Source organism: Heterocephalus glaber, unplaced genomic scaffold, assembly GCF_053883595.1.
Source record: "Heterocephalus glaber isolate CG9 unplaced genomic scaffold, H.glaber_assembly_v1.0 deba00001610, whole genome shotgun sequence".
Lineage (NCBI taxonomy): Eukaryota > Metazoa > Chordata > Mammalia > Rodentia > Bathyergidae > Heterocephalus > Heterocephalus glaber.
The window spans coordinates 34,029,339-34,056,599 of NW_028258381.1; the positions used below are offsets into that span (position 1 = coordinate 34,029,339).

The 27,261-nt window shown below is 47.7% G+C and overlaps 2 protein-coding genes and 1 pseudogene across 3 annotated transcripts in view; 2 read left to right on the forward strand and 1 right to left on the reverse strand.

Annotated features, from left to right (window-relative positions):
- Positions 1–27,261, reverse strand: part of Chlsn (cholesin) — a 111,073-nt gene that overhangs the window by 69,201 nt on the left and 14,611 nt on the right. The window lies entirely within an intron of this gene.
- Gper1 (G protein-coupled estrogen receptor 1) lies at positions 836–2,824 on the forward strand. Its single transcript, XM_004840335.3, has one exon. The coding sequence runs from the start codon at positions 836–838 to the stop codon at positions 1,991–1,993; it is 1,158 nt and encodes a 385-aa protein (XP_004840392.1). The 3' UTR covers positions 1,994–2,824.
- Positions 26,602–27,203, forward strand: LOC106008976 (iron-sulfur cluster co-chaperone protein HscB pseudogene; annotated as a pseudogene).

The window sequence follows — 27,261 nt, forward strand, 5'->3', positions numbered from 1 at the left end:
CATGGGATTACAGGCATGCACCATTATGCCCAACTAACATTATTTCCTGGCCATTTTTATTCCTTATTATCTTTCATTCTATATTTTGAAACAGTTTCATTTCAGGCACCTAAGCTGAGTACTAGTATTACAGAAAAAGCTAGGTTTATTTTGCCTACTTTACTTTGAGAGACTCCTCTGATTCTACCAAGTTTTCTGAATCCACTACCTTCCAGAAAAGCTGGGTTTTTCCCTACCCATGCTATTTCTTTTCCCAATAGTGGTTGAAATAAATTTTATTTCATGTGCTGACAAACAGTAGTTTTCCTAAGGTTCCCATGCCCAGTGTTCATGCTACTCTGTAAGTCTGCTATCTGACTGTCACCCACTGGTTTGGGGGATGAGTCATAGCTGTCTCCAACTTAAACCAGGCAACTCCAGGAGCCCTGTGCAGAGAAAAGATTTTCCACATTCATTCTGAGCTTCTCCCCAAAGCAATAAAGCCAAGAGCGCTGCCTTCCCTCAGTGCTCATGGGATCCACAAGAGTTTGGCTGCCCGGGAAGGCCAGGCTACACGACAAGCCTTAATTCTGCCCTGTTGCTCTCCCAGGTGCCCAGACAGTGAGGATGCAGCTGCCATGCCCAGATGCTGCTGGAGACCAACTCTACCTGCTCTTTCAGCTTCTGCAGCTGACAGACCCAAACCATCACAGAGCTCCCTGTAACAGCATTTCCTGCTATAAAAACACCTGGCTCTGTTCAAAGAGAATCACCTTCCTCTCTAAAGATGGAGCTGTTGTTTAAAACAGATTTCTGTGACCCTTTTGGCAAATCCTGAAAGTGGTGTGGTGAAGACATGGATGTGACTCCCCCGGTCCACAACCTGGGTGTGGAGATCTACCCAGGTACTGCGCAGCTGGCAGCCTCCAACAGCACCCCCACGGAGCTCAACCTGTCCCAGCTGCTGCTTGGCACTGCCCTAGTAAACCAGACAGGTGACCTCTCTGAGCACCAGCAGTATGTCATCGGCCTCTTCCTCTCCTGCCTGTATACCATCTTCCTCTTCCCCATCGGCTTCGTGGGGAACATTCTGATCCTTGTGGTGAACATCAGCTTCCGGGAGAAGATGACGATCCCGGACCTGTACTTCATCAATCTGGCTGCAGCAGATCTCATCCTGGTGGCTGACTCCCTGATAGAGGTGTTCAACCTGGACGAGCAGTACTATGACATCGCTGTGCTCTGCACCTTCATGTCTCTCTTCCTGCAGATCAACATGTACAGCAGCGTCTTCTTCCTCACCTGGATGAGCTTTGACAGGTACATTGCGCTGGCCAAGGCCATGCGCTCCAGCCTCTTCCGCACAAAGCACCGTGCCAGGCTGAGCTGTGGCCTCATTTGGATGGCCGCTGTCTCAGCCACTCTAGTGCCCTTCACGGCTGTCCACTTGCAGCACACTGAGGAGGCCTGCTTCTGCTTTGCAGATGTCAAGGAAGTACAGTGGCTGGAGGTCACTCTGGGGTTCATTGTCCCCTTTGCCATCATAGGGCTCTGCTACTCCCTCATCGTCCGGGTCCTCGTCAAGGCTCACAGGCACCGAGGCCTGCGGCCCCGCAGGCAGAAAGCCCTCCGCATGATCTTCGCTGTGGTCCTGGTCTTCTTCATCTGCTGGCTGCCCGAGAATGTCTTCATCAGTGTCCACCTCCTGCAGCGGACACAGCCAGGGGCCGCTCCCTGCAAACAGTCTTTCCGCCATGCCTACCCCCTGACCGGCCACATCGTCAATCTCGCGGCTTTCTCCAACAGCTGCCTGAACCCCCTCATCTACAGCTTCCTTGGGGAGACCTTCAGGGACAAGCTGAGGCTGTACGTCGAGCAGAAGACAAACCTGCCAGCCCTGAACCGCTTCTGCCATGCAGCCCTGAAGGCAGTCATCCCAGACAGCACCGAGCAGTCGGACACCAAGTTCAGCAGTGCTGTGAGAGAGGCCTTGCCAGAAATAGCATGTGCTTGAGCAGGGTGGGCAGGAGGCATGGCTGCATCACACTCCCATACCTCCGTGCTGTGGTGAAGATCACACCTGCTGGGCAAACCCTGCTCCGGTCCTCCCTGGCCTTGTCCTGCTCACAGACTTGCAAGGAACCAAGCACTCGTGACTGCAGGTTGCACAGCTCTGGCGTCAAAGGGCATGGGAACGACTTGTAGCTCAGTTGCTTCTGCACACTGTTTCCCCAGTGGAAAATGATTCTGCTCTTGACCAACAAAAGCAGAGGCCGATCCTAGGGAGAGGACTTAGTTAAAAGGTAAACCTGCAAAATGTCAGTGGTCCTGGGGTGAAATGAAGTCTGGAGACAGAATATGCTTCCTATACTTCTGAGTGTAATTCACTCCACACACAGTAACTTGTGCATCCTGAGCTGAAGAGGAAAAGAAAAAGAAAGAAGTGTTCCTCTTGTATGCACCCAAGCATTCCTATCTCTTCCAGTGCCATAGCGCTGCTCCTAGCCGGCCCTCAAATACTGGCCAGGTAACTCTGGGTGCTGAGCTGGGAAGGCCCTCCTTTAGCAGAATGCCTGCCTGCCTGCAGCCTGCTGCTTGCCCAGAGATGCCACTTCATCGCTATATTGTTTACAACAGTCTCTACAATTCCCAGAGTATGGGATGAGACTGGGAGCCACCATGAAATACTCTGCATGTACAGTTGAAAAATTCGCCGCTACAAATGTTAACAGTGGCGACAATGATGATAATATAAACAGTTCTCATTAAAATGTAAAGAAAAGAAAACTGCTAGTAATACGCAGCGTTTATCAATAAAATGAAGTTATGTGCTGAGTCTTCTAAATGGTGTAAGCAGTTCCCTGGTGGGGTGAGAAGAGGGGCAAGGAGAGGCCTTCAGAAGGAGCCACAGGATCAGAATGGCCCCTTTGTCACAAAGGAAAATGTGCCCACAGCCTCACAAAGCTCATGCGCCACCCAGAGAACTCTTGGAGGCCAACATCTAAACCTGACCAGCAGGACAGAACCTGGTGCTTCCAGGAGGCCTCACAGGCTGCATCCTGCCACTGTGTGCACCACCCTTGGGCACCAAACACATCTCACTATGAAAGCAGAGGTGGGGCTCAGCCCTGTCCAGGTGCCTGCCCTGCTCAGCTACAGCTATGAGCCCATGGACCACTCACAGGGTGAGCTGTCAGCAAGAGGGCCCTGACCTGCTCTGTCCCAGAACAACCCTCTGCCATGTTCAAGGGCCCACTTCTCTGGCCAAAGAGCTCAGGTCTTCAGACACACATGCAGGTGCTGGGGCAGGGTGTCCCAAAGGAGAACACAGGTGACACACAGGTGACAGAGAAATGACCAAGTGGGTTTTAACTGTATGCATGTCATTTTCTACTTAAAGTTATACTGATTTTATTTCTGATAATATAAAGTTTATTTATAAACAACTTTAAGGTACACGGTGAGTTTATTTAAAAAAAACATCTGGAGGCTAGGTGTGGTGGTGGGCATCTGCAATCCTAGCACTCCGGAGGCTAAGGCATGAGGATCGCTACAAGTTTGAGGCCAGCCTGGGCTACATAGTGAGTTAAAGGACAGCCTAAACTACATAACAAGATCCTGTCTCAAAAAAACAAACCAAAATAAAACAAAAGAAGAAAACATCTGGAAAGAGAGCAGGTAGCTCCTAGACCAAACTAGGCAGAAAGATGGAGCCCTGCTCTTCCTCCCTTGCTCCAAGGTTCTGGTGGGCGCAAGGCTGTAGGCTGGTGGGTGGGGCAGGCCTGGCTCTGGCAGCTGGGAGATGCCTAGGTTCTCAGCCCTAATCACTGTGAGTGCAAATCTCCCAGACAGAAGTCTTTAATGGTGACTGAGCAGTGACCTCCCGTGCCATGCATCCCACAATCTGTGAGCACGAGCAACACACAGGCGACTCCTCTGTGATGGTCTCCACAGATCAATAGGCCTAGCACAGGTGGAGGACCACCTCGGGGGTCAAAGGTGTCCACATGTGGCTCTGACCTGGCTGTGGCTGCCAAATGGATGCTGGAGCACGCCTCCCTCGACCTGAGCCTCCCTGTGAGTCGAATCTGCAAGGGTGGAAACATCATTGTGCAGGGGGCAGGCCTAAGATGCCTTCTGCCCCACCCAGAATCCTTGTGCACTGCGACATGATGCCCATGTGGTCTCCTCCACGGAGCACAGGGACACAGCCGAGAGCAGTGCCCAGGGACTGTGGCTGTAAACCTGACAGAGTGAGGTTCTGACAGAATAAACACCAGATCTGAGTTCCCTTTCTGACCTCAGTGCTGGTAACAGGAGGCCCTCCATCTCAAATCACAGGAAGGAGGCAGGGCTGGGCTCCCAACATGAGCATCCAGCCACATGAGAGACATCCACCACCACCCACCCCTCATCCTGATTTGAAAAGTGGGTCACACAGGTGCTCCAGGCATGCAAAAATTGGAGATCTGATGTTTTTAACTTTTAGCTCTGACAGGGGGGTGGAATGGAGCAGACAAGGATTAAGACAAAGAGCTGTTTAATGTGTGGGTCTTTCAATAGTCCTCCAAAGTAGACACTATGCATATTACTTAGAAGACACCAAGGCTGTGACTGTCCAAAACCTTAGTTGGTAAGCAGTGTAGCCAGGAACCTTGGTCTCTCTAGTTCCAAAGCCCATACTCCTTCTTCCATGGCACATGGCAACCTGGATCTAACAGGCAAAAGCACCCATGTGGGAATCAGAAAGCCTGAGAGCCCTGGGAACAAAGAGGTCAGCCAAGATCACTCCCCTCTCCTTTCTAAGCTGCATCACAAGGCACTACAGGGAAGGCTGAGTGGAGCTCTCCCCTAAAGGACTGAGGGACTTCATCTGCCTGGGCCCAATGAAGATGCAGGAACCGGGACATATTCTTTTGCCACAAACTAGCCCTTAGGGTCACTGTGTCTCCTCTTAGTCCTCAGGACCTCAGGAGCAGCCTACTGGGGCATTCCATCCCTAAGGCTGCTCCTCCCCACACCACAGATGCCACTGTCCCTCCCATGCTGGCCCACCCTGAGGCTGCTGAACACTAGGCTGTCCTTAAGCAGGTGTAGGTGTGTGTGTGTGTGTGTGTGTGTGTGTGTGTGTTTTCCAGGCCAGATGGAGCAGGAATGCAGCCCTGCTAACCTAGGAATTGCTGCCGTGTGTGTGTGTGTGTGCGTGCGTGCGTGCGTGCGTGCGTGCGTGCGTGTGTGTGTTTTCCAGGCCAGATGGAGCGGGAATGCAGCCCTGCTAACCTAGGAATTGCTGCCAGCCTGCAGAAGTTAGGGCAGAGCTGCTCTGAGGCTAGTGGACAGCTGGCTAGGGGGCACATGCAAGACACAGGCCCCACTAACAGAATGGGATCCTACTGGCTGGACACAAGGTGGGGCCCTCTGGAATCTCTTATGCCCTGAGGTCCCAGAGCTTGTGCCTGGCAGACAGGGAGAGCCCAGGCCACAGGCCCCATGGGGCTCTGGGCACAGTCTGGCCAGCCTTCTGCAGGGATTTGTCTGGGAGCTGAGGCTAACTTAATTATTTTTGGCAGGAACACCACAAGATAAAATCAAGGCGTTTTAATTGCTTTGTTGTTTCCTGGTAACACAACTCTCTCTTAAACTAAGCGGTTTAAGCCCTAGGAAGCTAGAAGAGTAGTAACTCTTAAGCACATAAAAATCACTCAGCACTGACTATGACTCCAACTTTCCTGACAGTGTCCCCCACCCCTGCCCCCAGTGAGGAATGGTGACTCCTGTTCACCAAGCCTCACTGGCAGGTGCCCTCTGGGGGGCTACCTTTGAGAGGGTACAGCTCTGGGGCACTCAGGGCTGAAGAGTAGCAGTCACAGCAGGGGGAGAGGTAGGATAGAAAAAATTTTAAAACAGGCAAAAAGAAGACGAGGAAATCTGGATTTTAAAATTGTACTTAAAAAACAAAAAAATAAACAACAACAAAAAAACCCTTATGGCTTTAGGACACAAAAGTTATTTAGGCTTTTTTCTCTTCCAGAAAGCTCACTCAAAAAAATTACTAAAGGTCTTAAAGACATATAAGCCTGTAAACTGGACTCTGGACCTGTCCTCTTCACCTGCAAATGGTGCTTCCTCCATCCTCAAGGAAGCAGCAAATCTCAACTCTGTAAATAGCTTGCATTCTGACATAGCCTGCCAGACCAGCAACCCACCAGATAGTAAGATCACTCAGCCTAGATCACCTGTCACACCTCTAAGACCCCATAAATATACCCAGCTCTGGCTCATAATGTGCCCCTCTCTCCCTTGAGGGTCTTCACTCTTTCTCTGAGTGTGAACCTTTGAATTTCTGCCTAAGAAAACCCTTTCCATGCCTCTTACTGACTAGTCCTGAAAATTTTTTTCCCCATGGGAGTGAGCAATCCTGCAAATTTATTCCACAAAAAATTGTGGGTTAGGTTCCTTATTTCAGCTTCAGGGACCTCCCCAGACCCTATTCAGTGACAGGGGGAGAGGGGAGCAGTAATGCTGTAGGAAGGGATCAGTCTAAACTCAAGACTTCGAAAGTAAGAATGTGCCTGTGAACACACAAGTGTGAGCACATGCATGCACACTGGGCATGTATGTCTGGGTGCACACACTGCATGTGTACAGTGTGTGAACAGCTGTGCTGCTCACACATCCTCTGCTCTGTCTGCCCAGATGGTAGGCACCAGCTCTGGTCTCCGAGGGGCTGGAAGGCACCAAGTGTGCCTGGAATGTGTGGATCTGTGGGTGAGAGGTTTTGAGATGACAGGTCATACCCAGAGGACACAGGAGATGGCTCAACAGACTCCCACTGGCCAAATTTGGGATAATGTGAGCATCAGGGTAATTAAAAAGAGAAAACAGTTGTAAGCTATTAAAAAAATAAGAACCCACAAGTCCATTCCAATAAAAACCAGATAAATATAATTTAAATAAACAATAAATAAATTACAATACAGTAAGAAACAGAGGAATGAATGAGAGTGTGGACACTGGTTGGTAGAAGAGCAGAGCATTTTGGAGGTTGTTTCCTGCAGTTTTCACTGTGAGAAGGTACAGTCAGGAGTGCCAGAGGGGGCTGTCAGGGCACTTGATGGCGAGCAGGACATCCACAGAGCCTACCTTGTCTCCCAGAGACAGCCCCGGACTGAGGAGTCACATCAACATTGCCATGAGAAGTCCAGTGGGACACCAAGAAGGACAGGATGCCTCCTGTATACTTGTGTAAGGACACACATCCAGGTCTCATCAGAATCAAACACCAGAAAAATCCAGCATGGTGACAGGGAGCCAGTGGGCACCAAAACTGTAAAAGCCTGCTGGGTGTGACTGTACATGGCTATAATCCCAACACTGTGGGAGGCTGTGGCAAGAGGATCACAAATCCAAGCCAGCCTGGGCAACTTAGTGACTTGGGGAGACCCTGTCTCAAAAAGGAGTGTGTGGGGGGGGATTTAGCTCAGTGGTTGCAAGGACCCGAGTTTGATCCCCGGTACAAAAAAAAGGGGAGGTAGGGGGTTGGGGGTGTAGCTTAGTGTGAAGACACTGGGGGTTCAATGTCATGAGAGACAATGGTGGAACAACTGCTCAAAATTCAGGAGAAAGAAAAGAGGTAACAAATTCAATGTAGATCCTCGATGGGATGATCTAAAGTAGAAAAAGAAATATAAAGGAAATCATGATCCAGGTATGGCGGCACATGTCTGTGATATGGGCTACTCGGGAGGGTGAGGCTGGAGGATTCCAAGTTCAAGCCCACCCTGGGCAACGCAGCAAGATTTTCTCTCATTAAAAGAAAAAAAAAAAGGATGCTATGGAGTCAGTGAACAAACTTGTAATAACTAAGTAGATTAAAGGTTCCTATCAATATTCTGTTTCCTGAGACTGACGACTGTGCTGTGTTAAGCAAAATAATGCTATTAGTCTTAGGAAATACCCATTAAAGTACTCAGAGGTAAAGGATATGATGTCTGCAGCTGATTTTTTTTCTTTCTCCCCCCCTCCATGGCTTGAATCCAGGGGCCTTCTACTACTGAGCTATATCTTAGTCCCTTTTTATTTTATTTTGAGACAAGGTGTCCCTGAGTTGCCCAGGCTGGTCTCAAACTAGTAATCCTCCTGCCTCAGCCTCTGAGTAGGTAGGATCACAGGTGTGTGTCACCAGGCCCAGCTGCAACTTACCCTCATACACTTAGGGGATACAAGTGAAAACAGAACCTAACCACAAGCAGGCCAACAACCATCAAAGCAATAGACCAACTGCTAAGAATACCCACTTCACACTTATGGACCCAAAGAATCGAAAACAGGTGTTTAACCAAGTGTTTGCACACAGATTTTCATAGCAGCACTCTTCACAACAACCAATGGGTGAAGAAACTTAAGTGTCCATCAGATGAAAACATTCAGCGTAGCACACATCGGAGCCTCACTCAGCTGTAAAAAGGAGTGCAGCACTGACATGCACTACCACTACTACACACTAACCCTTGAAAACATGTCCAGTGGAAGAAACCAGGTACAGAAGGCCATGAAGGCCATGTGTGAAGTCCATGGAAGCAGGCAGAGGCTACAGGGCCAGGGGCAGGAGAGTGGGTGAAGGGTTCCAACAGGTCGAGGCCACAGCTGTGCAGCTCTGTGACCAATGACATGACTGAAGCACACATAGAGAAAGGTGAGTCTATGCTGTGTGTATCACATCTCAATAATGCCATCCTGTGAGCACCAGGAATGCCCTCTCTGATGTCCCTGGTCTCTGCAAGGTGGCCCAGCACCTCAGTGTTAACACCACTTTGGCCCTGGTACTCCCTCAGGCTGCACAGGGCAGCCAGCCCTCTGCAGGCTCTGAGCACTTCCTGAAAAGGGACAGCTTGGCCACCTGGAGTCCTACGAGCTATCCTCCAAGACTTACTGTAGGGCTTCTAATTAAAGTTTCCTCTTCTTACTTACTGCCTGGTAATTCAAGCTTTATTTTCTTTTCCACAGTGGGAAACTAATTATCTGGGGTGCCTTTTGATATGCTTTTAAATTAAAAACACAGAGAAAGAACTGTAGGAGAAATTAAAGCCGAACATAGTAAATCATTCCCTGGGACGGTCGTGAAGCAGCAGAGGCTGGTTCCCACTCTGCTGGGTGCTGTCCACAGTGAGTTGGGACCCTCAGGCAGACAGCCCCAGCATGGCACCCCACAGCGGCAACTTCCACATGCAGAAAGGAACTGGTCAGCCACTTACTCTGCCCTGAACCATTCTCAGACATTTTTCCAGGGACATGCACTCAGAACTCTGGAAAACAAGGCTCCTCACAAAAACGGTCCTACAGTACCTCTGCTCTTTGGCTTAGAGCTGTGATCAGCAAACTTGGAATCACAGAGACCAAAGAAGTGGTTGCATGGGACAGCTGCAGAACATTTGCCTCTCCTCTCAGGTCACGGAAGAGACAGACATGCAAGATTTCTGGTCAATCTCTCTGCACCAAGAGTTACTGCAGAAACCTGAGGAGGAGCAGCTCCCTTCCCTCACCACTTGCCAGGTGGCTAAAGAGAAGAGCGGTCACTGGAGACCTTCATTCCAGATCTAATTAGCACTTTGCCTTCTGGGCTCTTTGGAGAGTTGACTCTGCTGGGGAGGACTGGGTGGTTGTCCCTAACAGTCACCCTGCCCAAGCCTCCCACTCCCCAGAAGGCCCTTAGTATCCTGGTCTCCACTTAAGAGTTCTCAAGGTAAAAGATGTTTCTGACTGCATCTTCTTCACAAGCACAGACTGCAGCTCCTGGAACGAAAGCTGGAGTCTATAAACAACATGTCCTCTGGGGAAGGGTGCTGGGCAGGTTAGGGGCACTGTAGGGTGAGGAAAGAGGTCCCCTGGGGCTGGAGGACAAGTGTCCTGCAGCAGGTATGGCTATTAATGCTGCCTAGACAGTAACATAGCAGGGCCGTCTCAGAGGCCCCAGCCTCCCAGGAAGACCCTAAGTGGACACAGACCCACAGATAGGCAGGCACGTACACCCAGGCTGGCTGTCGGAAAGACGTCAGCTGTGGAGTTAATCTGACTGCTGCCATTGTCCAGTGGGTGGGGACCCCGCCTGTGAACAAGGGTCTTAGAAGCCAAAGGAAGACAGAACAAAGGTGTACCGATATGACTGTGTTTCTATGCCTTAACACCAGTGTAGAATCAAGCCAAAGCTTATCAGAAGAGATCAGCTGTGGGTCCTGGAGCCGTCCCAGCCTTGCTGGAGCCGGCTCTGAGCACCAGCACCAGCTGATAGGAGGCTCCAAGGGAGAAAACACAATCAAGTGGGTGACTTCCCATGAAGTTCCTGTTCCTTCTTCTTTTGTCTCTCCCCTCCACACAGGACATCACCTGGACAGCTTGTAAAATGCTCCACCTTTCTCTGTCTTTTCCCCTGAGATTCCAGTACCCAAAAGGGTGGATGGTGCCACACTTCTGTTAGTTCCGAGCACTGGCTCAACAGACCACAGTGGCCACATAGCATGCCCTCTAGGCCCTGGCATCTCCTCATATCATCTGCTAGAACAGAAGCAAAGGCCACAATCCATGAGGGAACACAAGGCCACTTCAGGAAAGTGACAATGAAGGAAGGAGGTGCACATTACCCACATGGATCACTCTTTACAAACAACACAGCATTCTCCTTTGCTGACTCAAAACCCCAGGTATAGGGCCGGGGATTTAGCTCAGTGGTTCTGTTGCCTGCCTTGCAAGCACAAGGTCCTGAGTTTGATCTCCGGTATGAAGGAGGTCAGGGCAGGCTGCCTCAACTCTTGCTCTGCTTGAGCTCAGTCAGCAGTGGTCAAATGTCATCTCCACAGAGAACCCTCTCCCAGAGAGGCTGAAGCTGCTCTCCTGCAACAAATGGGCCCTAGGACCCCAGCCTTTGACCAGGCAGGGTAGCCATACTCACTGGATGCTGTATGGGCAACATTAACAAATCAACATCTGAAAGGGACAGAAAGCCTGAAAGGATGGGAAGCCCCAGGCCAATTTCTAGAAGAAAGCTTGCAATAGCAGAGGTGAGTTTAAGGCCTTCAGGGACAGCCCCCTACTGTGGCCCCTACTCCACAAGGCACTGCCAGGGCTGTTAACTCAAGGGATACTAGGCCCCATCCACCTCATCTGGCCTTCTGACAATGGGCATGTGCTCGTGTGCACACACACAAATTCTCACACATGCACATACTTGCTCACACATGCATGCACACACAGACACACATGCACATAAATGCTCACACATAGACACACGTGGGCACACACGCATATACCTATGATGACACATTACTCAAGTGCACCAGGTCATAGCAAAACCTGGCCATCTCAAGTGTCATTAAGGACACAGCACACTGTACTCTGGCCCACTGCTGCTGGGGTGTAAGAAATGCCATTCTTAGGGAACGTGGGGATGTGCTCCCATCAACCTCACCTTCTGTCACACCTGAGGTCCCCTCCCCTGTGTGTGGGCTGTGCCTGGGAACATGCTTCTAACACAAACAGCATGCAGCAAAAGCCAGGGGACATCACTTCTGGGACTGGGACTCCTGGCTTCTGCTCTTTCCCCCCTTTCTTGTGCTTTTTCATTTTGATGAAGTCAGTGGCCCATCAGGAGCCCTGGCCATTGGCTGGCAAGGAGGACCTGAGTTTTCAGTGTAATAGCCCACGAGGAACTGGAGCTGGAAGCTCACCAATACCAGTGTGGCCTTCTGGTGGGTGGCAGCCCTGCCCCATCCCGTGAATGTACCTCTGTGAGCCCTAAGGTCCAGCTAAGACAGGCCTGGATGCTGAATCCACACAATTCTGTTGTTTCAGCCACTAAACTTTGCATTTATTTGCTACACTGCAATAGATAATCAATTCAGTTCAGCTGGTCTGCTAGTAGAGACAAACTGATTGGCAGCTGTCAGACCCTGTGATCCCAGCACACACAGGTAAATCCCTGAAAGGAACTCATGCACTTGTCTGGCAACTCAAATGCACCAACAGGGTTCATGGGAGCATTGTTTGTAATTGCTAAAGACTAGAAACAACTCAAACTAATACAAGAACACCTAGATTGCGGCGGTGATGGTGAGACTGAGTGCCCAAACTGCAAACTAAAACCCACTTATTTATTGCAAAGTGCCAACATTACAATTAAACCTGAATACTGAGGTTTTAGTTCAGAAAAAACAACTCATACATTAACATCTTTTGTCTTAAAAGAAAAAGAAAACAATAACACATGTGCCATAGGTTTGCCACCACTGGACAATGGTATAATTGACATATCAATAATAAAGAACAATGTATAGCGAGACACAACAGTATGGCTAATATAAAGCATCGCCAAAAAGGCTAAACACAAAACTATGCATAAGACAACTCCATTCATATAAAATTTAAATGAAAGCAAAGCTAATCTGTGCTACTTCGTGGGAAACAGAGCCTGGGGAAAACAAGGAGAGAGCTATGGCATGTGCAGCCTCCGGCCTGTGTGCAGGTCCCTGGAGGGCAGGCACCTTTCCACTTGTGTGTCACAGCAGAGAAGTAGGAGAACAAGAAAGGAGGCACAAGACAGGGTTGTGCCTGTCACAGCAGGAATGAAAGCCATGTACTTAAATCATCACTGCTGAGCTGAAGCTCTGGGCCCAAGTAGAACCTAATACCCAAAGTCACAGTCATCCCTAAATGCACGGTCTTACTTCTTCAGTGAAACCAAAGGATTTATTTAAAACTTAAATAAATGCTAAAAAGCAGACATGATATCCATAACACTGGAATCAGCAACTCACTAGGAGACAGAGGACAGTAATTCTCTCTTGCTAACGGGAAGCTGGGAGGAAGGACATTTTCTCCAAGGTGGCAATCTGGAGGACAGAGGAGGTATGTGCCAATGGGTAGGTGGGGCAGGAAGGTGGGTGTGAGCAGTGGGATGGGGGGACAGGGAAGGACAGCTTGGCTCTTTGTTAGCTTGCACCCCACACCAGCCCTGCCTAGGGTCTTAGGAGCCCCAGGATCATGGTCTGCAGAATGCAGCTCCTTGGCTGCTGGCCACGGCCCCTCCCCTCACCCCCACTGACTGTTGCACCCACAGCCACAGAGACACCCAGGGACAGAGACCTCCCACCAAGCTGCCAGCAGCTCAGCCCTCAAATGCTGGTGAACACTGTGGTCTTCCTGCTTCTCCTCAACTCCAGGGTGAACTATCTTCCCTTCACAACCCATAGAATATAACCTGCTGGTAATGAATATAAGGCAAGCTAAAAAAAAAAAAAGATGAATGGGATTACATCAAATTAAAAGGCTTCTGTACAGCAAAAGAAAGTCACCAGAGTGGAGACAGCCTAGAGAATGGAAGAAAATCTTTGCCAGCTATTTATTTGACCAGGATTAAGATCCAGAATATATATAAAGAATTTCAAAACCCCTTTTTTCCCTGGTAGTAGTAGGGATGAACCCAGAGCCTTCACACTGTGCTACATCCCTAGTGCTTTAAATAACTAATTTACTGTATGGAGAATTGAGCCCAGGGCTTTTATACTAAGCTATATCCTCAGATCTTTAATTTGTTTTGAGACAGGGTCTTGCTAAGTCATGATATTGCCCAGGCAAGGCTTAAACTTATAATCCTCCTGCCTTAAACTCTCAAAGTGCTGAGATTATGAGTGTGTACCATCACACAAAGCTAAGAATTCAAAAAAACAAAAGAATTATCCAATTAAAATGGGTGAGGGCCAGGGATTTAGCTCAGTGGTTTCAGTGCCTGCCATGCAAGCACAAGGTCCCAAGTTCGATCCTTGGTACCAAAAAAAAAAAAAGGTAAATGATCTGAACAGGTAATTTTCAAAAGAAGTACAAATGGCCAACAAACATATGAAAAAATACTCACCATCTTTAACCACCAGTGAAATGCAAACCAAAACTGCATTGAAATTCCTTTCAACCCAGACAGAACACCTATTATCATAAAGACAAAAAAATAACAAATGCTGATGAAGGTGTGGGGAAAAAGAAACCCTTATACACTGTTGGTGGGCAAATTATCAAAGCCACTGTGGAAAACAGTATTTAAATTCCTGTGAAACTGAAAAAAAAGCTACCATATGATCCACTTATGCCACTTCTGGCTATAGACTCAAGGAAAGAGACACCTGCATACTCACATTTATTAAGGCACCATTTCCTATAGCCAAGACATGAATTTGGCCTAGGTGCCCATCAACAAGTGAATGGATAAAGAAAATGTATACATATACATACAACCTTATTCGGCCCTTAAGAAGAATGAAATCATGTCATCTACAGAAAAATGGATGGGGCTAGAGGACATAATGTTAAACAAAACAAGCTAGACACAGAAAAACAAGCATCACATGTTTTCTCTCCTATGCAGGATAACCTGAAAGTAGAAGAGGTATAAGAGGACAAAAGGTGGAGGGCGAAGAATAGGCAGAAGGGAAGGTGGATTTAGTCAAAGCACAGTCTATGCATGTGCAGAAATGATGAAACAAAACTCATTATTTATACAACTAATATGCCTTAATAATTATAATCTTTTTTTTTTTTTTGGGTACTGGGGATCGAACTGAGGACCTTGCGCTTGCAAGGCAGGCACGGTGCCACTAAGCTAAATCCCTGGCCCTAATTATAATCTTTTTTGTAAGGCTGAATTTTCTACAACTAGTTTATCCGCAGGGAAGGCCTGCTGCTTCTCCTGTAGACCTGGCTGGGGAACAGTGTGGCCCTCTTGGTTGGGAGGGTCCTGCTCACTCCAGACCAGCCTGGACTTACCCAACCCTGTCCCTTTGTGGAGCCAGCCACCAGGCCCCTAGTGGGGGAGCCCCTTGCTCAAGCCAGGACCTGTTCTGCTCTGCTGCATGAAAGCCAACTTGTTTGTTCTCTAGAACAAAATTCTATTTTCTTTTTAAGAACAAAGTTCATGGGAGTGTGTAAGCCTCAGGTCAGTTCCAATTTCCAAATCACTTGTTTGGATAAACTGGTGGCACTCGTGGCTGTTTCTCTTGAGGAAGAGTGCAGGGCCCAGAGGAAAGAAAATGCCACATACTAGATTTCCTACCAAATGGGAACTACAGGGAAACTCAATTTACATGCATGGGAACATCTCTAACCTCTGTGCCTCATTAAAAACCCACACTCCCTCTTCAGACATGCTGGCGACGTGCACAGAGGGGACTTGGAGGGAGCAGCCGCCTCTGGACCTGACAGGCAGCTCAGGCACACAGAACTGCAGTGGCACCAGTGCTGGGCTTCAGCAGGCCGAGTCCTGGCACAGCAGGACACAGCTGGCTCTTAGGCCAAGGATATCCAGCCTGGACCCATGCATGGGAGAACCATCTAGAGTGCAGACAGCCCCAGGCCCACCTGTACATAGGCAAGCATGCGTGCACACACATGTATGTATCATCCATGGATCCTTCCTGGGTAACTTGGTTCTCTCTCTGAGAGGCAGATGGACATCTTCCCACACAGGTGAGAATCCCATAGGCCACTGGGAGGAGCACTTCCCAGCCTTAGGCTGTGGGCAAACCTCAGTCCTGCTGAAGGCCAGTGCCGTGGGACCTCAGTGTTACCTGAGGACCAGCCCATCCTGGGATCTGCCTTGTTCCTGGTTACAGCATCCAGCAGTGGGCAGGACAGCCTGTGCTCTCACACAGGGACTGGCCACTGCCTCATACTTCCAGCAGGCCACAGGCTCACAGAGAGCCCAGGGAGGTGAGGGACCACACACTGGGGTCAACTTGACAGGAAGCACAGAGGCCTGGGCCTCAGCATTGATTCTCATTTCCAAGTCTTTAACACAGTATTGTGAACACACAACAAAAGTGCTTTCCACCCATGAGAAGCCACAGCCCCGAGGGGCCATGTACCACCATCCCTGCACCCTCCCAAACTCATTCTGGTGCCTGGGCAAAACAAAGCCCCATCATCCAGGTTGAGTGTGGAGTGACAGAGGATGATCCAGCCTTTCCCGGGACAAGGCTGAGCACCACCATCGAATAATCCAGGAACACAATAAGCCACAGCAGACGCTGTCCGTGCTCTGAACAGCAGGAGATGCGCGTCCTGTGCCTGGGAAAACGTCTTCAAAGCGACGACTGTTTTCCCAGCTGTGGATACTCTACCCTGGGAAATCTTTTCATGGCATTACCAGAATAATTTTGAAATGACTGCACAGATATGCAGCCTAATCTGTCCACTCTGGAATTTCAGATCCCAAACTGGAGGGGCTGCCTGAGCAGCCATGTGACAGGCCTGTGGCAACACTCCTGAAGGTGCCAGGAACCTGCAAATGGAGCAAGCTCCCCAAAAGAGGTGGCACTGCCCACCACAGGGACACCAGGAAACCAGAGGCTTCCTCAAGCAATCAGGAGGTGGAAATAACCTCAGCCAAGAGCCAAGCCAGGAAGCCCTGCACAAGGGCGCCTTCCATTCTGTTGTGTGCAGTCTTGTGGAAGGAAAGCATTAAGCAGCTGTAATAAAAACATCACAGCCCTGGACAAAGCTACCTGAGGAGCATGCGTGAACAACAAAGACATCTGCGGTATCTCTGAAGCAAAACACCATTTAGGTTGAAATATCAAGTTCATACCATGACCTCCAATTTTGAGAGAGTGACCACAGGACATGACCCAAGAGAAAAAGCAGCCACAGAAACAGGGACTGGTCAGGAGACCAGTCCTGGTCTGCTCTGCCATTGATGTAAGATGGGCCCAACCCCAAGGCCATGGGCCCACAGGCTCTATGCACAGATACCTCCAGACCCAACTGCCTGATGTCACCTTGGGCTTCAAGTACGGTTCAGTCTCCAAGATGGCAGAAGGGCTAGCATGGAGAATCAGATCACTGGTCACCCCCAAACCACAGCAACAAAGTTTGTAAGAAACCTGAATGTCAGCCATACCTTTGAAATGGTTGGAAAAAATAATATTTTTGTATATTTTTATTTCTAAACTTTTCCATGTTTTCTGTATTTTACAATGAGTATGCCTTTTTAAAAAAGGAGAGTAAAAGTTTTATTTTAAAAAATTAAGAATGATATTAAGCCAGAACAGTAGCACAGGTGGCTGAGGCAGGAGGAGCTCTTAAGCTGAGGAGTTCAAGGTAAGCCTGAGCAACCACGACCCCAATATATACCAAAAAATAAATAAAATAATAACTATAATGACGCTAAAAATGACAACGTATAAATGAAACCTGTGTTTACAAGGAAATGAGGGACAGGTGAGTACAGAGAGAGTAGAACTGGGGTGATCTGTTCTTTTTTTTTTTGTACCAGGGATCAAACTCGGGACCTTGTGCTTGCAAAGCAGGTGGCAGAACCACTGAGCTAAATTCTCGGACGGTGGGTGATCTGTTCTTTTCAATTAGTTTAATGCTGTTTATTCAGTGAGCAGACAGGAAGGGCACAACATTTCCAAGAATGTGTTTGTTATGTTTACTTTGTTCCCAACATCCCCTCACCATCCTTGGATGTGACTGAGGCTGCCCCATCATGCCAGACAAGCCAAAAGCTTCAAGCCCTGTGTGTTGCCCGGCCATGGCCTGTCCAGGTGCACAGTAAAGCCCAATGGGGCACCTGCAACCTCACAAAGACAGGCAGGTGAGTTCTTCTCCAGATTCAAAGGTGTAACTGCATTGGACAGCAGGGCAGACCACAGCCACGTGGAGACCCAGAAACAAGCTAAGTCCGTGAACACTTGGGAGGGCTCGCTGCACTCCAGGCCTGTGCAGGAGGGAGCATAGGACAACTGGCAGTGAGATGGTGAAGGGGACTGGAGAGAGGAGAGGAAAGCAAGGGTCAGACCAGAGCTGAGGGTACCCAAAGCTCTGGTGTGCTCCTGGGGACACCTGCTCTCATATACAAGTCACTGCTCTTCTGGCAGGAGGGTGGCTGTCCCAAGTGAGTGAGTGATGAGGAGCCTGGCCATAGTGTACACCCAGCAGGGCAGGCAAGGAAAGCAGAGCCCTCCCACTGAGGGCAAAGTGAGCAGAGCCAGAGGCACACCCCACTGCACCCCATAGCTCACTGCCAAATGTGTGCACTGTCTGGAAGGGAGGCAGGGCAGCTCTGGGGAGGGAGGGGAAAGAGCCAAGGGTAAAGCAGGTGAGGCCCATGTGTCTTACATGTGCTCACTCAGAGGGACAAAAGTTCTTTACTCTGTCTGCAATGTGACCTCCTCCCGCCCGGCCTGCTTAGAAAAGGGTCAGAGCCCCACAATGGTCCCTCATGCACATGGCACTGCAGGGGATGTGAAACACAGTCCCATCCACAGAAAACTAAGAGAATTATTATTTCCCAAGAGCCTGTGGCACAGACACCAGGGACTGCGCACAACTCTCCCGACATGTACCATCTGCATCCTCACCACAACCCAGTGCAATCAGGGCCTTCTTCCCTGCTCTCTGGAGAGTTAAACTGCAAGAGCACTGCCCTGCTCACCTGCTGTCTTCCCCAGCAGCACCTGCCCTCAAACTGGAGGACTGGATGCGACTGAGTCCCAGGATGGCCCTAACATCACAATGATCTGGAAATAACTGGTTCATCTTCCCCTAGTTTGGGGGGCGGTTCCTTCCCTGGACCCCATTGGTGGCAGAGAGGGAAGATAATACAGCTGCCAAAGCCTGTGCACCCATGCAACAGGCCCTCAGGGTGACATAAGAAACTCCCCTAGCACTGGACTCCCTGCCACCTCAGACACTGTTCACAGTGCCACCTGGTAAGGGAATCAGCTATATTTTAAGGCCTTTGGGTTTTTTGGTGGTGATACTGTGAATTCAGGGAGTAATGAAATACATTTCCAGCTCTTTTTGAGAAAGGATCTTGCTAAGTTGCCCTGGCTGGGCTAGAACTTGTGATCCTCCTGCCCCAGCCTCCTGAATAGCTGGGATTCCAAGTGTGTGCCGTCACATCCAGCTTGAAATCATTTTATTTCCATGCGCTACATAGAATTCTCATGGGAGAAATTTTTTTTTGTCAGTTCAGTTCAATTCCCACTAAAAAAATGATATGGAGAAAAGTGAGCTCCGAACTTCTAGACACCTGAGAATTTCCAGAACATTCTCATCATCAGAATGGGCCCTTCTTGCTCTACACATCTCCTACCCAGTTTTATATAACCACCACTTGGCTGTCAGTCTGCCATGATTTGCAGAAAAGTCACAGAGAAGCTAAGGTGTCCTCTGTACCTGGCTTCCGTGGTGAAGGCAGAGGAGCCCACTGCTTTCCCCTGGGCATCTGCTCTGTGAGAAAGCTGCCTCTCCTTCCTTCTCCATGGGAGGCAGTGTCCCAGGCCTGAGCTCAGGGTACCAGGTGGACTGCACGCAGCTGCCTCTCTCCCTTCCTCTCTGGCAGGCCGGCTTCTCTGTCCTGGCAGCTTCTAGGGCTCTCTTCTTCTTCGTCGTCGTCGTCGTCGTCGTCGTCGTCTTCTTCTTCTTTTTTTTTTGGTACTGGGGATCAAACTCAGGTCCTTGCGCTTGCACAGCAGGCGACAAAACCACTGAGCTAAATCCCCGGCCCTAGAGCTCTCTTCTTGATGTCCTGTCCCTTCCCTCTGTGTGCCTGTAAGTGGGCTTTTACTCATTCTATTTGGGACTGAATATGTGTTCAAGTCTTTTGTCCATTCTCAAATCTCAGCAATTTTTTTCTTGAAATGCTGACTTTGTTCCATTCTGCCGGTCTGTTCCACCGAATAGAGGTTAGATCTCCCACCCCACCTCTCTCACCTTCTCTAGCATACTCTCCACCTCCGTGTCACAGTGCCTGCAATCGTCATTCACTCACACCTGCCTTCCAGCTTCTTCTGCTCCTCCCTCTGGCTCTGTCCCACCTGCCATTCACCTTGTTTGCTTGGTTTCTGATTCCCTGATCATATTTTACTTCCAGCATCTCACTTTCTTTCCTGCTGTACCTATTCACATCTCATAGGTAGGGGGCTTTCCTTCAGCCCTGTGAGGTCTCTGAGTTCCTGAGCTCTCTTCCTGCTGCGCCCTGTTCTTTTCCACTGTGGAGAAACCTCCAAGTGAGCCCTCAGTGGGTGGGGGTGGCTTGTTCTGATGTGTCTATGTGGTCCACACTGGTTTGTTTGACAATTTCCTCACCATGGTGCCCCCATCACGGGGCTGGTGGCAATGTAGGCCTAGTACTGACATAAGCAGTGGCTCTGGGACTGACTCAAGGAATGCCTCTCGATCTTCCTGTAGTCTGGGATGGTACCAGGGTCCTATAATTCACATGTTAGACCAGAAGAGTAGGCTTTTCAGGTGGGACATGAATGTCTGGGTTTCCCCTGTGCCAGGTCCATGCTAAATGCCGGCCTCTGTGGAGAATCCACTTTGGGTGTCCTCAGGGCCATCTGGGTGCAGTGTCACTCATCAGTCTGGCTTTAAGTCTCTTTATTTCTTGCTTTTGAGCTACTATGCTAAATAATTTTGCTGTTACAATTATCCCAAGATTTTTATGTTTGAAGCAGATCTATCCTGTTGACAAAGTTCTATATACTGTATTTATGTTATCTGAACTTTTAAAATGAGCATATAGGGCCGGGGATTTAGCTCAGTGGTTTCACCACCTGCTGTGCAAGTGCAAGGACCTGAGTTTGATCCCCGGTACCAAAAAAATATATATATTAAAGTGAGCATATACTTATTACTTTAAAATGATTTAATCTCACAGAAGAATTAAGACCATCCCAGTGATCTTAATCCCAATGGGCTGAATATGATGAACAGAGACCCCCTGGGAGCCCAGCCTACCTGCCCATGCCAGGCCTTCACTGTTGGGTCCCACTGGGCTGCTGACAACTCGTTTGCTTAGAGCTCACAGTCTAACACATCCTGGGTCCTGTTCATACCCAGGCCCACAACAGCCCTGTGCACAGTGAGGATGGTTCCCCAGGTGTGAGAACTGAGAGGGCTGAAGGACTGCACAGTTGCCTGGGGAACACATGAGGGCCACCGCCTCTCCTGGCCAGGCTGTAAGTCAGAACCAGCTTCCAGATCCCACTTGCAACTGCACCTCTGGGTGGAGGAGATGTCTGGCCCAGATCCCCACTAAGTCGCCCCATCTACCAGACAGTCACTGCCTCCCCACCTCCTGTGAGGGGACCTCCACATCTCCTTGACAATGCTTTAACCACACACCATGCTGGAGCATGACAGGCCAACAGAGTGTGCACAGAAACGCAGCAGGGCATGCATGGATATCGTCTCCCTGCTCCTCTGCACCCTGCAAGACACAACCAGCCCCTGAGGTCTCAAACACAGAAAGCTTTGAGCCAAAAGCCAATCTGTAGACGGGCTTCCACTGCAAAGTGGCCGTGGATAGTGACTTCCATGCTATGTCCCTCCAACACCAAAGGTATGTTTCTGAGGCAGACAAGACCTCTCCAGCTTCTACCACCTCCTTCCATGTCTGGGATGCAGCAACTTGGGGCAAGTGGTTCAGGGGCCGGGGATTTAGCTCAGTAGCATTGCACCTGCCTCGAAAGTGCAAGGTCCTGGTTTGATTCCCAGTACCAAAAAAAAAAAAAAGCAGTTCAAGATGGGCCCCAGGCCTGTGGCTAATGAGCAGAGCTCAGGGCAGGGTATGCTATCAGGACAAAAGCCAATCACAAATAACTCAGGGAGCAAACATGCTCTTAGCACATAATATGTGCTTTTGAACCAATATGGAAGAAGTATGCATTAGAACAGAACTGGTTAAAAAAAGAAAGGAAAGAAAAAGAACATACTACAGTAATTCAAACAGAAAAACAACCAACCAGTACATGTATAGGAGATGACCACTCCTGGAAGTAAGTGAAGAAACTGAAAGCAGCCCCTCTCTGTCACTCATAGTGCCCCGGGCTGAGGGGTACACACACTCTCCTCTGTGCCCCTGTAGGAAGGCCAGGAGGGCACACTCCAGAGTATTAGCTGCAGTGCTGGCTCTGGGTACTGGAACTAGGCTTCTTGGCTTCTTGTGCACATTTTTCTGTATTTTCTAATGTTTTTTACATTGATCATGTACAACTCAGGAAAAACAACAAACATTACTTTTTCAAATTATATTTGCTGAGTTATTTTCTGCTGGCCACAAGGAAGCAGAGCTCACAAACATCTCCTGGGATGACCGCGGCCTCAATTAAAGCAGTGGATATCGACAGGAGCCCAGCTGCGTGCTGGGGGAGGGGAATGGATCCTGTTTTCTTTGGCCCAGAATGGGAATTGTCAGATTTCCATGGCAGCAGGAAGAAAGTTGGGCAGGCTCCAGCTCTTTCATAGCTCCTCAGGTCTGACAGACAGGCTGAGGAGACCCAGGCGCACATGCATGTACAGAAGCTGGTAAAGAGCACAGGAGGGCCGGCCCACCCACAAGCTGAGTGGCTGTGGCCCACCTGCACCCCCCACTCTCAGTGCCCCTGAGGGAGAGGCAAGAAGAGTCGCCCCTGAAAGCTCCTGGAGAAGGAGACAAGGATGTCACATGGGAAGGGAAGATAGGGCCTTCTCATCTGTGAACACAGTAGGAGGCCCTGTCACAAGGCCAGGAAAACCCCGAAGACAGGGCCACCTGGGCAGTTTCTAGAACTGAAAAAGACAAGAGCACCTATTACCAAAGCTTGGAAGAGCAACAGTTTTCATTCTGGCTCTCCTAACTCCTAGGACACTAGTTGGCTGTCCTCTTAAAAATGTGAGCACAAAGTTGGGAATGGCTAAAACAGGCTAAAACAGAAAACAGTAAAAAAAAAAAAAAAGTAAATAAAAAAAAAAAAAAGAAAACAGTGATCACACTGCTCACTGCTAAGGAGCAGAGAAACCGGATCTCTCACATGTGCGTAGTGAGGATGTAACATGGATAGCTGCCTGGAAAAGAAACAGGCACTTTCTTAAAAAACTAAACATACATATACCTTATGGCCCAGTAATTAGACCCCAGAGACATAAAAATCTACAATCATGAATATTTATAGCAGCTATATTCACAAAAGCAGAAACCTAAAACAACACACATGGCTCTTCACTCAGTGGGTGAGGGCTTTAGAGGGTCTATCTTAGTGGTTATAGATTCACACCCATAAGCAAACTGCATGAGAACACACACACACACACACAAGCACGGGAGGCTCCTGAAGCCAGAGCAGCTTTGTGTGAGGTCCACTGCCCTGTCTAGTTCTGACACTGGGGCAATGGGCAAAGGATCTAAGCGATTGCTCCAAAGAAAATATACAAATGGCCAAGAAGCACACGACAAAATGTTTTAGCAAATCAGAGCCACAATGAAACGCCACTCCATACCTACGGTAAGGGCTATGATCAAAACAATGGCCCCAGGGCTGGGGATTTAGCTCAGTGGCACTGAACCTGCCTCAAAAGTGCAAGGCCCTGAGTTCAATTCCGGATACCAAAAAAACAAAACAAAACAAAAACAATGGCCCTAAATCCAAACGTCCACACTACCGATGAGTGAGGGGCAGTTGAAATGTGGCAATCCATACAGAGGAATGCTATTGGCATTAAAGAGAAAGGTGGCATTGGCCCACACAGCTGCATGGAAGATGCCCCACAGAGGGGCCACACAGGGCAGTATGGGTTCCATTACATGACATGTCCAAAAGAGCCAAAATCTACAGAGACACAAGGTAGGTTAACAGTTGCCTCAGGTTAGAGGGTGGGGTAGGGTAGGAGAAAATAGATAATTATTCTAATGGCTAAGGGTTTTATTTAGGGGTAATAAATGTAGCCAAGCATGATGGTGGATGCCTGTAGTCCCAGCACTCAGTGAGGCTGAGGAAGGAGGCTCACAAGTTTGGGCCCAGCCTGGGCAATTTAACAACTTATCAAGACCCTGTTTCAAAAATAAAAAATAAGGGCCGGGGATTTAGCTCAGTGGTTTCGCCTCCTGCTGTGTAAGCGCAAGGACCCAAGTTCGATCCCCAGTACCAAAAAAATAAAATAAATAAAATAAAATTTAAAAAACAAAAAATAAAAGGGATAGGGATATAGTTCAGTGAGATGGCTGCTCTGGGTTCAATCCTCAGTACTATAGAAAAAAAATTCTAAAATTGTGGTGATAGCTGAGCACCTCTGTTAATATACTAAAAGATCAATGAATTACATAGCTTAAAAAAGTGAACAGGGCCGGGGATTTAGCTCAGTAGTTCTGGCGCTTGGCTCACAAGTGTAAGAAGCCAAGTTCGATCCCTGGTACCAAAAAAAAAAACAATCTGGGGGCCAGGGATTTAGCTCAGTGGTTCCACTGCCTGCCTCACAGGCTCAAGGACCCAAGTTTGATCCCTGGTACCAAAAAAAAAAAAAAAAAAGGGAACATTATGATGTATAAATTACACGTCAATAATATTATTTTTAAAATAATGAGGACCTCTCCCCTGCCCAAAGTGAATGCATTTCTATTCCTTGGATCCAGAAGACCTTGGTACCAGCTATTTTTTGGTCACACAGACAAGCTCCTGGAGGACACATCCCCCAATGAAAATGCAATGCTGCACCTACACACTGCAGACACATGAAACATGACAAAAGTATATGTCACCAAAACAAACACGCAAAATGTATGTGTTCTGGATATCAAATCTCTGGAAGGGAAGTTAAGAAAATAGCAAAAAAAAAAAGTCTCTCTGGTGGGAGAACTGGGTTGCTGGGGCTAACATTCTGTGATGCACTGTTCTGTTTCTTCTTTGAATTTTAGACCATTTGCCTGTATCACCTAATCAAAATGAATGTTATTTTTAAAGCACTGTATGGGGAAAAAAAACACACTGATAAATAAAACCAAATGATGACCTAAGAAAATTTAGAGATGGACTAAGATTTTAAAATTTATTATATCATTATTATATGTTTATTATTACTGGGATAACTGTGTCTTTAAAAAAAAAATCCCTATCTCACATAAGATACAAGTATAAAAGTTTAACTGGCTTAACAAACAAAATACAGGGCCAAGGATTTACCTCAGTGGTTCTGCCACCTGCCTCGAAATTGCAAGGTCTGGAGTTCGATCCCCGGTACAAAAAAAACCCAAAAAACTGAAATTACAAAATGAAGAGAAAAAACGTATAAGAATATGTTTATGTGGGCCGGGGATTTAGCTCAGTGGTTCTGGCACCTGCCTCGCAAGAGCGAGGTCCCAAGTTCGAACCCTGGTACCAAAAAAAAAAAAAAGAATATGTTTATGTTTACTATGGAAGAGAAAACTTCACCTGAAGAAAAAAGACTGACAATGTACCTATACACATATTTAATGCTCCTACTGAAAAAACCATTAAAGGGCCAGGGATTTAGCTCAGTGGTTCCTTCACCTGCCTCACAAGCACAAGGTCCCGAGTTCAGTCCCCAGTACCAAAAAAGAGAAAAAAAAAAAACCACTAAAAGTAAAAATGACAAGAACAAACAGAGAAAGTATGTGATATATGCATACCAAAAACAACTTTTTTTTTTTTGGTACTGGGGATTGAACTCAGGTCCTTGTGCTTGTGAGGTAGGCACCAGAACCACTGAGCTAAATCCCCAGCCCAACTTTGACTTTGAGGAAAAGCCAGAAGTTGCATGGTGCCAGATCTGATGAGGACACACCATAATGTTTTTAAGAGCCCTTCTTTTCATTGGGTGGCACTCAGCAGCAGTGTTTACTGTATTTTTTAATCACACCTAGTAAAGACACTCACAAAAGAGGACTTCGAGGACTGCTTCAGAAAGAAGCAAAAGAGGTGGAATAAGTGGGTTAGAAGAAAGGGGGAGTATTAGGGAGGGAATCATGGCAATGTGTGGTTTGCTGTAATAAATTTTTAAAATGTAAACATTCACCACATATTTCGATCATACCTTATAAATTAAAACAGACTTCATACTCCACCCACAAGACTGGCTGAGGTGTAAGATGAATCCTAAGGCGTGTAAACTGGGAGTACTCCAGGCACTGCAGATGAGATTGTAAAGGTACAGACACTACCAGCTCCCACCTGCCCTTTCATTTCTAAGTATGCTTCTATATGTTAAGTATGTTATGTTAATTTCTAAGTATTTTTTCAAGAGAAAGTCCCACATGATACAAACTGACACATATGTATGCTGCAGTGTTCTCATAGGTAGGAGCTGGAACCTGTAAATGAGCATTGACAGAGAATAGCTAAATGGATGGATGACACCCATGCAGTGACTTGCATGTGAAGGGAACCCAGCAAGGCATACGTGCATACACTGGCCTGGAAGCAGCTCCAGGATACACTGAGCCAAAGCAGCATGCTGACCCATGCAAGAAAAATTGATGTTAGACTTCATCAATGTCTGCTCTTTAAAAGCTACTGTTGAGAAAATGATAACCCCAACTACAGACAGGAAAAAAATATATCTGCAAAACAAAAATCTGATAAAGGCCTGATATCCGAATGTGTCACAAAATTCAGTAAGAAAACAGGCCAACAAAAATGGACAAGAGAACCGAACAGACACTTCACCCAAAAAACATGTCAGATCTTCATCTTTAGCTATCAGTAGTCAAATGCTAACTAAACCACAATGAGAAAACACATACTTTTAGTAAGTGGTTTATTATATCAATTATACTTCAAAAAAGCTCTGTTTGGGGCTGGTCAAATAGCAACCATTCCTTCAGAAGTGACACAATCAAGCTCCAGCATAGGTACCGACAACTACAGCGTCTTGTTCATCCAGATTTCTTCAGCCAGAGGTCTCAGATTGAAAAGGAATTATCAGAGAAGCATTCAACCTTGGTGAATGATGCCTATAAGACTCTTCTGGCCTCCCCGAGCAGGGGACATACCTAGTAAGCTAAGGCTCCATGGAATAGAGATTCCTGAAGGGATAGATTATGAAATGGACAATCAGTTCCTCATGGAAATAATGGAAATTAATGAAAAACTTGCAGAAGCTCAAAATGAAGCTGCCATAGAAGAGACTGAATCCACTGTTAGAGCTAAATAGAACGAATTTACTGAACATGTGAGCAAAGCTTTTGAACAAGATGACTTTGAAAAAGCCAAGGAAATTTTAACAAAGATGAGATACTTTTCAAATGTAGAAGAAAAGATCAAGTTAAAGAAGACTCCCCTCTAATTAACTGATGAAGTATTAAAATACAACAAAATACAACAAAAACAAAACAAAAAAATAAAAAAGTTCCCACCAGGGGGAGGGGGGGATAAAGCTCTGTTTAAAAACCACATGCATTAAGACATGACTATATCACGAACATGACCAAATTTTAAAATACTGGTAATATTGAGAGCTGAC